The sequence below is a fragment of the Saccostrea cucullata genome, unplaced genomic scaffold, assembly GCF_032062105.1.
Source record: "Saccostrea cucullata isolate Sc308-1 unplaced genomic scaffold, CSIRO_AGI_Scuc_v1 ctg102, whole genome shotgun sequence".
Taxonomy (NCBI): Eukaryota; Metazoa; Mollusca; class Bivalvia; order Ostreida; family Ostreidae; genus Saccostrea; species Saccostrea cuccullata.
This window is the reverse complement of record NW_026938483.1, coordinates 119,862-133,142: the sequence shown is the minus strand read 5'-3', so window position 1 is coordinate 133,142 and position 13,281 is coordinate 119,862. Positions and strand designations below refer to the sequence as shown.

General features: G+C 36.1%; 1 protein-coding gene across 2 annotated transcripts; it reads right to left on the bottom strand.

Annotated features, from left to right (window-relative positions):
- Positions 1-648: 648 nt before the first annotated feature.
- LOC134250408 (monocarboxylate transporter 9-like) lies at positions 649-12,292 on the bottom strand. 2 transcript variants are annotated; one of them, XM_062732765.1, is made up of 6 exons: positions 12,128-12,292; positions 9,306-9,494; positions 5,840-5,983; positions 4,972-5,136; positions 3,810-4,865; positions 649-1,428 (listed from the first exon to the last, which is right to left on the bottom strand). In XM_062732765.1, exons 2-6 carry the CDS (start codon positions 9,454-9,456, stop codon positions 1,319-1,321), a joined length of 1,626 nt encoding a protein of 541 aa, XP_062588749.1. In that variant the 5' UTR covers positions 9,457-9,494; positions 12,128-12,292; the 3' UTR covers positions 649-1,318. The 2 variants fall into 2 exon arrangements, with proteins under 2 accessions (XP_062588749.1, XP_062588750.1); XM_062732766.1 differs by having other exon boundaries at positions 1,047-1,428; positions 4,972-5,118.
- Between the last annotated feature and the right edge of the window lie 989 nt (positions 12,293-13,281).

The following is a 13,281-nucleotide window of genomic DNA, read 5'->3' as shown; positions in this document are numbered from 1 at the left end:
AATAACCTTGCTCATAATTTTATTTGGTACAGCTATGGCTTTCACATTTCACAGCTGCGCTCCTTGTGACAATATCTACATTTACCTATACCAAACTTTTGACCATTTTAACATTATCATTTTATAGCCGTCTCTGTAGACCAAAAAGCTCAAATTGTTTTGAATTATCCGCCCTGATATAAAAAGAATCAAAACGAAGTTCATTGTTAGGTGTCGACGACTATATTGGGTTAGGAAGTGGATAAATCATGCAGGTTGGTAATAAAATATGTCTAGAATGAGGGAAAGCAAGGTTGTTGATTGAACAATGCTGGAAAATGGAAAAATTCTCCCTGGAACCCCGTAGATTGCACCATATTTGCATTACGAGATCTGTAGCTTTACACAAAACTAAAATATAAGACCATAACACTACAGTTCTGCAGTTATCAGCTGCCATACGTCGACATAAGTGTTTCACAAGCCTTTTATGTTTTTAAAAAAAAAAAAAGAAGAAAGAAAACACTTTGTAGACAAAAAATAGAGACAAAGTAGCTTATGAAATATTCAAGATGGCGACCGTGACGAACCTCGTAATTATTATTATACGAGAGGTTTTTTATTTATATATAAAAAAGAAAGGTTACAAACGTCAAGCCCCTGCGACAGCACTGTATACAATTTGTTTATAAGGAGAGGAGCGTATCAGAACCCCTTGTCTAGCGAAGATGAGAGAGATTGGAAGTAGAATTGACCTTGACCATTCACTCATTATGCTTAAAGTCATAGAGCTTTTTCTCTGGTAGACTCACTAACTCAGCACCTTATGTTTCATTGTAAAGTTCAAAGCAGTAAACTTATCCCGTGAATTTTTTGTGTAGATATGAATACTAGTATCTGCCCTTTTCCTTTATATCAGTCTCCTTATGAGTGAAAAATTCTCGAGAGAGACGTTAAACAAAATACAATTAATCAAATCAGAAGGCGTCTTTCTGAAGAAATATTAAGTTAATATGACGAAAATTTTATTGAAAAATTAACGGATAAAGTCGTTTTCCTTGAGTAGTTACTTTTACTACGAATCCCCTTCACCCATGGCAAGTTTGGCTTAAATTGGCTCAGCAGTTCTTGAGAAGTCAAAAATGTGAAAAGTTTAGATACAGCCAGACAGACGGACGCCGGGCAAAATGTGATTAGAAAAGTTCATTTGAGCCTTCAGCTCAGAAGAACTAAATAGACTCAGTCTTCAAATATAGTAGCGTTTGAAACAAGCGTCAAAAAAGACACTGGATTCCAAATATAAAAGTATCTTCTGCCGTGTCCGTTAAATACCATTACGTCATGAACACGAAATACATTCAGTAAATAACACAATAGAAGAGATGATATGAGTGGCCCCGAATAAATAGAAGCAGGTCACATAGGTTCCTGTCTTGTCCCTTAGGTCACCTACAAAAAATAGCAAATAATTATTAATCTTTACATTTAATTCTTATTTTTAAGAGAAAATAAAATAAGCAAATGAACTTCGAAAACTTGCCCAACTATTTTTTATGTGCTTTGTATGAGTGAAATTATATTTCTGACTACATATGTCAAAGGAAACTAGGATTAATTTACATTAAGACCTATTGTCTTGGTTCATGCACGTATTCGGAATGAGAACCAAATATTGTTTTCATGTGCCATCGGGTTTGGTTCGAGGGTTTGACAAAGCGCGCGAAAATCAGGTTTTGTGAAACCTCTAACATAGGTAATGAGAGATTTCAGAGCTCACCTCATCGAATGTTGTCTTTAAGTAAGGCAAAGACCCACATTAAATTAATAATCTAGTAATGTACACCACAAATACAGCATTTTTGCAATTTTGATCTGATTGGGCTTGCAATTACTTACGTAGGAATAGACTTATTAAAGAAATTAAGAAATTCGCTCATCCGTAAATGCAACTCAAATCCAGCATCTGAAAAAAAAATTTAAAAGCCTTCATCACTTGATGCATCATCCATGCAAGTTTGGTTCAGATAGGCCTTTTCGTTTCTTAGTAAAAGGCATGTACCAACAGTTAAACCCGGTCCATTATCTTGAAAATGTATGCCAGATCCTGCATCCGAAGCAAGTTCATTAGTGTGGATCTTTAGATGTATCATTCATGTAACTTTGATCAACATAGGTCTTAAAGTTTTTATGCAGGTCTCATATCCAAATACATCTGTAGCAACCCTGGCGTGTGCACCCTTATATGTATCATTCATGCAAGTTAGGACAGCATAGGGCATATAGTTACTTTAGAATGAACCAACTCTCCAAAGTTTAACCTGTTCAATTCCGTTAAATGTAGGTCAGATCCAGCATCCTAAGCAAGCCTGGTAGTTTGTATCCTTGGACATGTTAGATATACAGTATCATCAATGCAAGTTTGGCCAAAATAGGGCTTATTTATACTTGGAAATCAGAATTGCACTAAAAATATATAATATTACTCAAAAAATTGAACCGCGGATTTAAAATCATAATCTGGCCATTCTTTTGTTGAAATTGCAGCATCGGAAACCTTGACTGGTACAATGAAACACACTAGATGCATCACCCATGCATCTTTGACTTACGTAGGGCATAGAAATACTGAAAAAGAAAACTGCACCAAAACCTTGAACCTGGGACGTCAACATCGGCGCCGAGGGTGTCATAATTTAATTTCGGAAATATTTCGGATATACATGTATCTGCGTATACTAAATTAAATGCATGGGTGATGTATATGCGATGCAAGAAGACAAGGTAAATTTCATTGAACTCAAATGCAGACTAGTAACTCTAAGACATCAACTTTAGTAAAGCTCAATAACAGCTCACAAAATGAGTGTCAATAACAAAGCACCCAAACGTGCTAGAAAATGAAAACCCTAAATATCTCAAACGTAAAAAAAGGAGGCCACAACGGCTCTCCATTACAGGAATTCTGGGAAAGTCTCATTACACTTTCATCAATAGTATAAGAAGACTGAATAGAGATGGGTACCCTGATATTATAGACGGACTGGCAGTGTCGGTGTTTAGGAATAGGAAACCCCAATTAAGGTAGTCCGATCCTCAGGTTTATAAAATTAGCAGTTAAGTAATCAAAAATACTCATAAAAGTATCTCTGAATCTCTGAAGTTACGTAAATTTATTCACAAAATTGATAAACAAATATATTTTAGGTTAAAAAACGATAGGTATCCAGACATTCAGAAAAATTGTCATGATTTTATACTTTTTTGGGTATTTTTTGTCTTCTATTTCCATCATGTATTCTATAATACAAAGTGTAAAAGGCTTTTGCTATCACTGCAAGACACCACAAATCACTTCTTATTTCATATCATGCTAGTAAGCATTGGTATCTAAGGCTGGATTCAAGAAGATCTTATTTCTCTCAAACTGTATAATTTTTTTCCTTTTATAGGGTACAAATGTCAACTTTTATAAGACCTTTTCTAAGACTTCCAAAAACCTTGAATCAAGGTATAAAGATGAATAAAATGAGAATTTTTGCATGAAAAAATTTCATTTTCAAGCTTCATTTTGATGGATTTCAAATTAAATATTAATTTTTTGAGTTATCCTTCCTGGCTGACGATCGAATATCTTAATATTTGTCAGATCCAAAAGTTAAATGACACAATGGTACTTTGTAATAAGGATTTCGTGCAAGTCTGATTAAATGTTGTTATTTATACCAACCCTTTCTCCTTTTCCAAATTTACTACCATACGTCAATCATATTCTTTAATTCATCAACTTTGATATTATAAAAAGAGAAATATAGATAGACGCATAGCATTACCAATGAATGGGGATGCTGCACCGCTCACAATACCATACCCAGAATACATCACACTAAGCGCGCTCCGGAAGTCGTCGAGTCCAAGAATATCTAACAACGTAGCGGAATACAAGGCGGACATAAAGTTAGAAAAGAATCCGTAAAACACACTGAACAACAAAAGGCTCCAATAGTCTTTATAAAACGGAGACAAGCACTGAAGAACGCCACTTAGCGCCATGCTGACTGCTATTAAGTAAGATCGTTTGACTAATCTTTTGTCTGAAATATATCCAATCAGCAAGCGTCCGAGTAGATCGAAAAAGCTGCTGACAGTGATAAGCAATGCGGCATTCGTCGTTTCCGCTTCCTGTTCTATAGCCAGCGCCGGTAAATAACTCTGCGGTAGGGATGTACCGATAGATCCAACTGTGTAAGCGAATAAAAGTCGCATGAACGAGGGGTTTTTCAGAATCTTGAAATTGAAGAACTGTTCTTTTTTGATTGCGTTGATTTTCACTTCCTTGTCTTTGATCTCAGAATTTAAATCTAAAGCTGATACACTGATACAAAAGTTTTGAATAGTGTATTCTCCGAGCGGAGTTGTTAACTGACCATCAAGATCTTTAGATCTATGTATCATCTCGGTACTACTGCTTCTTGTTCCATGCTGGAATAGTCTCAACTTTCCATTCCGAAGGAAAATACTTGGATCTGATGAATACAGAGGTTTATTTGTTTCGCAAACATTGTCCCCATTAAATATTAAACTGCTTTTTTCCTCTCTGGGTGCATTCTGGGTAACTGACGTACGACATTTTTCACTCGTTTTGGAAGAAAAAGCTGGCGGGCGCAGTAAGGCTCCACAGGCAATGATGTGGGCAGTTATGGCTGCCATAATCAACAGAGATCCTCTAACGGAGTATTCGTCTAGCAGCATGCGTAAAAATGGCGCGAAAACCAAACTTCCGAGACTTCCACTTGCCATCAGTAAGCCCATCGCAAACCCTCGTTTCTTATCGAAATAATACCCCATAGTGACAACTATGGACGAAAACGAAAGCGCCATCCCAAGTCCTTAAAGAATAAACAGAATAAATGAACATCGAATCATTCTTACAAATGAATAACATTTCTTGATATGGCATTTTTTTTTTCAACAAATAAAAACACTGTTACTCACCAATCAAACAACTATAGCTGAAGAAAAGGTACTCTATCGATACTGCATAGCTACTGGTCAGGAAACCAAAGAAATAGAACAGGCCTCCCAGTACAACCCAAAACCGTGGAGTGAACCGACGCAGACCAAAGACCAGAACCAGAACAGCTGCCAAATCAAACATGACTATTAAAAAGAAATGTTAATGAAACATTCCATCAATCTTCAGAGTTTTTGTCTGAATTTTTTAATTTTGAGTAAGGAGCAAAAAGCAAAAATAAACATTGACTTAATTACAAATTTTCGTGATGGTTACATTTTCGTTGTTTTCGAGGTATGGACAGACATTCGGATTCATGACAACCACGAAATGTTTAAATTTCAAATGCAGTACTGCTCAAAACTTCTCAAACCACGAAATCAAAACTCCATAAACCAATATTTCTTTCTCAAACCTCGAAAATTTTAGATTCAAATATTAGCAATTCAATTAAATTTTATCAGAGAATGAGCTCGAGAGATCTAATTATCATACATGCATTCCAATTTCATGGGGTTAATATGTCTTTTTAAGGGACAAAGCGACAATATTGTAATGGAGTACTAGTATGTGATTTTCGTTTCGTGTATGGTAGACTTTACGATTGTCGTAATTTACTTACATCCGGTACTGGAGGTGAAGTGTATGATAGACTTTACGATTGTCGTAATTTACTTACATCCGGTGCTGGAGGTGAAGTGTATGATAGACTTTACGATTGTCGTAATTTACTTACATCCGTGCTGAAGGTGAAGTGTATGACAGACCTTACTATTGTCGTAATTTACTTACATCCGGTGCTGAAGGTGAAGTGTATGATAGACTTTACGATTGTCGTAATTTACTTACATCCGATGCTGGAGGTGAAGATCATTATCCCCTGCACTAAGGACGCCATTGTTGCGTTGCTGTGGAACATTATAATAAGTTCGACATACAGTACCCCAAACGCTCGGAATGTTCCGGTAATTATAAATGTCGCAACCATAGAGGCTGAAAAATATAGGATTTCAGTTTATAATATTGTTCATTTAAAATTTAAAAATCTACACTACCCCAGGATGCTTCCACAGAAGTTTCAGCTTTTCTGGCCAAGTAGTTCTTGAGAAGATTTTTAAAGTTTTTTCCCTATATATTTCTATGTAAAAATTTGATACCCTATTGTGGCCCCACCCAACCCCAGGGGGGTCATGATTTGAACAATTTAGACCCAAGGATGCTTCCACAAAATTTTCAGCTTTTCTGGCCCTGTGGTTCTTGAGAAAAAGATTTTTAAAGATTTTTTCCTATATATTTTTAAGTTAAACTTTGATTCTCTATTGTGGCCCCGCCCAACCCCCGGAGATCATGATTTGAACAATTTAGAATCCACACTACCCAAGAATGCTTCCACATTAGTTTAAGCTTTTCTGGCCCAGTGGTTCTTAAGAAGAAGATTTTTAAGTATTTTTCCTATATATTTCTATGTAAAACTTTGATTCCCTGTTGTGGCCCCGCCCAACCCCCGGAGACCATAATTTGAACAATTTAGAATCTACACTACTCCAGAATGCTTCCACATTAGTTTAAGCTTTTCTGGCCCAGTGGTTCTTAAAAAGAAGATTTTTAAGTATTTTTCCTATATATTTCTATGTAAAACTTTGATTCCCTGTTGTGGCCCCGCCCAACCCCCGGAGATCATGATTTGAACAATTTAGAATCTACTCTACCCCAGGATGCTTCCACTTAATTTTCAGCTTTTCTGGCCCAGTGGTTCTTGAGAAAAAGATTTTTATTAAAGATTTTTTCCTATATATTTTTAAGTTAAACTTTGATTCTCTATTGTGGCCCCGCCCAACCCCCCGATATCATGATTTGAACAATTTAGAATCTACACTACCCCAGAATGCTTCCACATTAGTTTAAGCTTTTCTGGCCCAGTGGTTTTTAAGAAGAAGATTTTTAAGTATTTTTCCTATATATTTCTATGTAAAACTTTGATTCCCTGTTGTGAACCCGCCCAACCTCAAGGGGTCATGATTTGAACAATCTAGAATCTACTCTATCCCAGGATGCTTCCACATAATTTTCAGCTTTTCTGGCCCAGTGGCTCTTGACAAGATTTTCAAGTTTTTTCCCTATATATTTCTATGTAAAACTTTGATTCCCTGTTGTGGCCCCGCCCAACCCCTGGAGATCATGATTTGAACAATTTAAAATCTACACTACCCCAGGATGCTTCCAAATAAGTTTCAGCTTTTCTGGCCCAGTGGTTCTTGAGAAGATTTTTTAATGACCACACCCTATTTTTGTTTTTTCTTGATTATCTCCACTTGTAAGAGGTCCTGGCCATTCATTTCAATTTAAATTTTCCTTCACCCAAGGATGCTTTGTACCAAGTTTGGTTAAAATTGGCCTAGTGGTTCTTGAGAAGAAGTCGAAAATGTGAAAAATTTAAAGACGGACAGACAGACGGACGGACGGACAAAATGTGATCAGAAAAGCTCACTTAAGCCTTCGGATCAGGTGAGCTAAAAACAAAAGGCCCACTGGCCTTATAGGTCACCTGAGTATCATGTAACAACTTTCCAAGAATTGAATTTTGTTCGTGTTTTAATCCAAAAGCCATGAAATTCACAATTTTAAGAGTTATACCGTTGCTTATCTGAATTATACACTTAGCATGTTTACTTTGGTTACTTAATACGCAAAAGGTAGATCAGAGTAACAAAGAGAAAATGCATTTCCACTTTATAACCACCAGTTGTGCATCCCACCCCACAGGAACCACTGACCCTGCAGCCACATATTTTGAAATTTTGGAAATTTTATCATAAATTTTATTTCATCATAAATGGTTGAAAGGGGCCCTGAAATTCACAAATTGGGAAGAGGCAGCCTTATTCAACATAACTATGTACTTGGTTAGTTTATTTTAATTCCAAGGAGCAGAGAAGAAGACTTTTAAAGAATTAATGTATTTTCACTATGTAATCTATAAAGCCCCGCCCTAACACCAGAACCCCTGACCCTGGGGCCATGTCATTCACAATTTTGGAAGAGACATTCTTGCTCATTATAACTTTGTATTTGGTTAGTTTATTTAATACACATGAGCAGAGAAGAAGATTTTCAAAGAATTTATGCAATGTCACCATATAATCAATAGAGCCCCGCCCTAACACCAGAACCCCTGACCAAGGGGACATGAAATTCAAAATTTTTGAAGAGACATTCTTGCTCATCATAACTTTATACTTGGTTAGTTTATTTAATACACAGGAGCAGAGAAAAAGATTTTCAAAGAAGTTATGCAATTTCACTATATAATCAATAGAACACCGCCCTAGCACAAGAACACCTGACCCAGGGGCGATGTATTTCAAAATTTTGGTAGAGGCAGCCTTATTCAACATAACTATGTACTTGGTTAGTTTATTTAATACATTGGAGCAGAGAAGATTTTCAGAGAATTTATGCAATTTCACTATATAGTCAATAGAGCTCCGCCCTCAGCCACGTAGCATCGTTTTTGAAAGTGGGGGAGGGGGGGGCAGTCAGAAAAAAACATTTTTTTGACTTACCTGAAAAAGTTGACAAGCAAAATTTGAAGGAAATTGCCCAAACTCCAAAACTCGAGGGGGGGGGGTGAGGTTAGAGGCCAACTTCTTTGAATGCCAGAGGCCAACTTCTTTGAATGCCAACTTCTTTCGGTACCAATTTTCCTGCTACTATATTACATTTTCCTTGATATTAACTTAGTGTACTATAAAGTGACGGGAAGGGGGGGGGGGGCAACCAGCCTTTCAATGAACATTTCCAATAGTGAAAGTAATGGTGGCAAAAAAAGTATTACCCAGGCATAACCGTGATCCCCCTGTTGCTACGTCCCTGGCCCTAGCACTAGAACCCCTGACCCAGGGGCCATGAATTTCAAAATTTTTGGTAGAGGACTCAATGCTGCTTACAATCATGCCAACAGTTTGACTGCTTGATGCCCAAGAGTAAAGAAGATTTTTAAAGATCGCATTAATTTTAGCGCTTTTGGTTCCAACCCTCAGGGCCCGGGGGCAGGGACTATGAAATTCACAATTGTTGTTTCCCTTCACCCATAGATGCTTTGTGCCAAATTTGATGGAAATTGGTTGAGCGGTTGTGGAGATGAAGCTGAAAATGTTTAAATGTTAACGCACGGCGCACAATGCACGACGACGGACGAAAACGGATAGCAATAGGTCACCTGAGTAAATAAAGGAAAAAGAATATTCAGTGGCTGTAAATGTATTGTTATATAAGTTATCATTTGTATGATTTTGGAATATACTCGGAATCTTACCTGCAAGTATTACCCAGGCATAACCGTGATCCATTGGGTTTTGTCTAACCTCGGGATCGGCATCCATAGCGTCATCTTTTTCAGGAACTGGATGATGGTCACATTTTCTGGGTGAAGGTTCTTTAATGCTGCCTTCGTATTTAAATGTCATTGTTCATGTGTATTGTGATCTGCACCAGTAATTGATTACTATGAAAATATTATTATATAATTAACATGTTACAACAATCTTTGATCAAAACTTCATCATTAGTTACATAATTATAACATTTGTAAAACCGAATTGATTAAATTGTTTTTACTCAATGTGTAACAAAATATGCTGATTATTGACGATGATGTTCGACGACCAAACAATAAAAATTCTCACTCATTGTAAACAAGCTGTTTCAATTAATTGTGGTCCCCGTCTTTCAAATCCAATATGTTTATAACCTGTGATAAGACCTTTATCACCGGGGAAAATAGGTGTCAAACTTTCTGGCAACAATAAAACATAAAAATGCTAACGATGGAATAGCACTTTATTATAAACTTAGGTCGGTAGGGTGAATTCTGGAAATCCAAAAATTACACCCGAACAATCCGAAGCCTAGGAGTTAACTGATAAACAATGATACATGTATCATATAAATAATGAAATTTAACAATGGCAATTAGCACAATTCTGAGCATGAGTGACAGATGGCTTAGATAGAAAAACTCATGTCACGATGAATAAATTTGCATAAATTAACACATTGAGTTGCAATAGTAATTATCATAATTATAGTGTTTCAAGATGTTAACAGTAATTATAGTTACTAGTAATTAAATTTATATTACAAAGTTTGATAAATGTCACTATAATTGTTTTTATAAAAAATCACACCGTGATACCTTTCTAAATATACTACTTTTTAAAAAAAATTTAACCTTGACCTTAACTTATGAATGAGTAGATATGGCCTTCACATTTCACATGTATATAGTACCTGTGACATGAGATTTATAAATCCATTATGATTTTTTTTTACCCCATGACCTTGAACCTTGACGTTTGACCTTTTGAAAAATCTTATTTTCCCCTATTACTTTTGATTGAGAAGAGATAGGGCTTTCATATTTGACACAATATACCAAAAATAATGACATCTGACCCAAAAAGACACCAAAAGCGGAGGACCCCAGTTCTTTGCTGGTTCATAGCATATTTGTCAAATATGAACTTCCTATCAAAAGTCAATCATAAGTAATCACTCAGTTCAGCAAGCTCACATTGTGTCCTAAATATTTGCAAAGTTTGACGAAGTTCTGTGCAGCGGTTTATGAGGAGTTGCGCTGACAAACTGTTCATCTCTATATTCAAGGTATGGCCAAAAATTGAAGTTGAAAAGTGCCGAAATTCCCGGAAAAAATAAAGGAATGGAAATGCCCTGGTAATATGCACATCATTGTGTCATAAATATCTGCAAAGTTTGACAAAATTCTGTGCAGCGGCTCTATATTCAAGATATGGCCAAAAATCTAAGTTGAAAAGGGCGAAAATTCCTGGAAAAAAAGTAGGAATGGGATTTTCCCGGTAATATGCACATCTACGCACTGTGTACTAAATATTTGCAATGTTTGAAATAATTCTTCTGTGCAGCGGTTTTTGAGGAGTTGCGCTGACAAAAAAAAAACAGGACTGACGGACTGACAGACACACTGACTGACTGACGGGTCAACAACATTATACCTCTTGTTGCGTGGGGTATAATTAAGGACCCTCCAAAAGATTGTGACTTTAAATCTTTGCGAAGGAACAGTTACTGCTTATAATATATATCTATGTACGTCTAAGTTTCACGCAGTACGACAAACGAGAATCGAACCTTTGAACCTTATCAGAATCTGAAGCAAATCCTGTTTTGTTTGTTTGTATGTTGCTTAAGGTTCCTCAGATGGAGACGCCACCACTTGCTGGTGGAGGGCTTCAAATTTTAACTTGTACTCGTCACTCAGGTCTATTGAACAGTAGGGGATCTTTTTCGTGCCAGCACCTACTGCGACACGGGACCTCTGTTATACAGTGGATAAGAACCCGCGACCAAAGGTTCAAATCCTTACACCTGAGCAAGCGCTTTAATCACTGCGCCACGCACATGACGCAGACGACAACAAATCTTGTAGATTCTATCCCAAATGAATCATTTATATAAGTCTAGAATAAGAAGGGCTTAGAGTTTGCTGAAACTCTGTTGGGTATTCATCTGTTTTCCAATTTCAGAAATGGACGTAACATCCGAAGGTAGTCTTGAATTGTGTATTCCTACCAACATATTCTTTACAAGTTTGATTTAATTTGGAGTTACCCGAGAATGAGACATTAACCTGTTCATATGGGAAATGCCGTCTCTGAAACCTTACTGTAGACAATGAAAGAAGTGATAGAATCTTATGCAATATACACCCAAATCTGGTCAAACAATCACAATAGCAACCTATATCTTAACCGAAATATTCAGAATTCAGACAATTATAATATTACTATCCAAAACGTAAGCATGCGCACTTTCACTCAGGGTTCATATATATGCTTTATCGATATACATAAATGGAATACTTGATTCTAATGCTCGAACTTATGGGAATTTAATATTTCGCATACCTTATCGTAGATAAGGTATAGATATAAGGAGGTTCAAACTTGTCATGAAAACATATCACATCACTTTAACAGAATGATTTGATCATGCAATAATGATAATTATGAATATTCATTCATAGGTACGTTACAACAAAATCATTCAAGATGAGATACTTTAAGATTTTACAATATCAATCCGAAAAACAAAACTTACCCTATCGACATATGACTACGGTCCGTTCTTGGTCCACGAATTGAACACGCTGAGAGAAATCTGAAAACCCTACAAACCTTTCCAACATGTCAATTAATCAAATGATAAAACTGACCATGGCCCGGGTGTCCGTGGCATGTGGAAAGAACGATTTAGAAGTAAACAAATATATATTTAAACGTTTTTAACCTAGACCTCAAAACAGTATGTGGTCGCGCTGTGTTTGTATCAGTACAAAAAATTATTAAGATAAATTTTAAATTTTGTTATCATTCAAACAATGGACTACGACGGCGTATTCGTGCCATATTGACAATGTAGAGAAAATTTTTAAAAAATCGTTTGTACGATATTTTGAATCATTTGAACGATTTAGAAAATAGTTTGAACGATTTGGAAAATCGTTTTACGATTTGTTAAATCGTTTGAACGATTTGTTAAACGATTTAGAAAATTGTTTGAACGATTAAGAAAAACGTTTGAACGATTTAGAAAATCGTTTGTACGATTTGTTAAATCGTTTGAACGATTTAGAAAATCGTTTGAACGATTTAGATAATCATTTGAAAGATTTAGATAATCGTTTGAACGATTTAGATAATCTTTTTTTACGATTTTTTTCTTCTGATTCGAAACAGAAGGGTACTGGATAAGAAACCTGGTAAAGCTATTGCTTAGAGAAGTCCCTTCGCTGCTGACTATAATAGGTACAGAAAAACTTTTAATAAATTGTATCTTTTTATTTAAACTGTATGAATATTATTGTAATGTTATAATTAGTTAACCATGATATCACAATTACATTCACAATGTTTTTATGATCACTTGTATAATCGGGCTCCATATTCCATCAACTGCGAAATTATATATTAGTGTACAATCTTCGTCTTAATCTGTTTCTTTTCCTTAAACACACTCCTTCCGGATCTTATATTAAAAAAGACATCGAATATCCTCTTGAGAAACGGTAAATCCTGCCATAACAGCTTTCCAGTACAATCACCTAGAGCTGTATCCATGCAATCGACCACATGACTCAAGTGTTTCCTCAATGAAAAGAGCTACATCCCATGTCGGATTTGTCCTCACGTCTGAACAGTCCCAACTTACCTGTTGTCCTTTTCAACGTTCGTTCAATAAAAGACTCGGTGAGT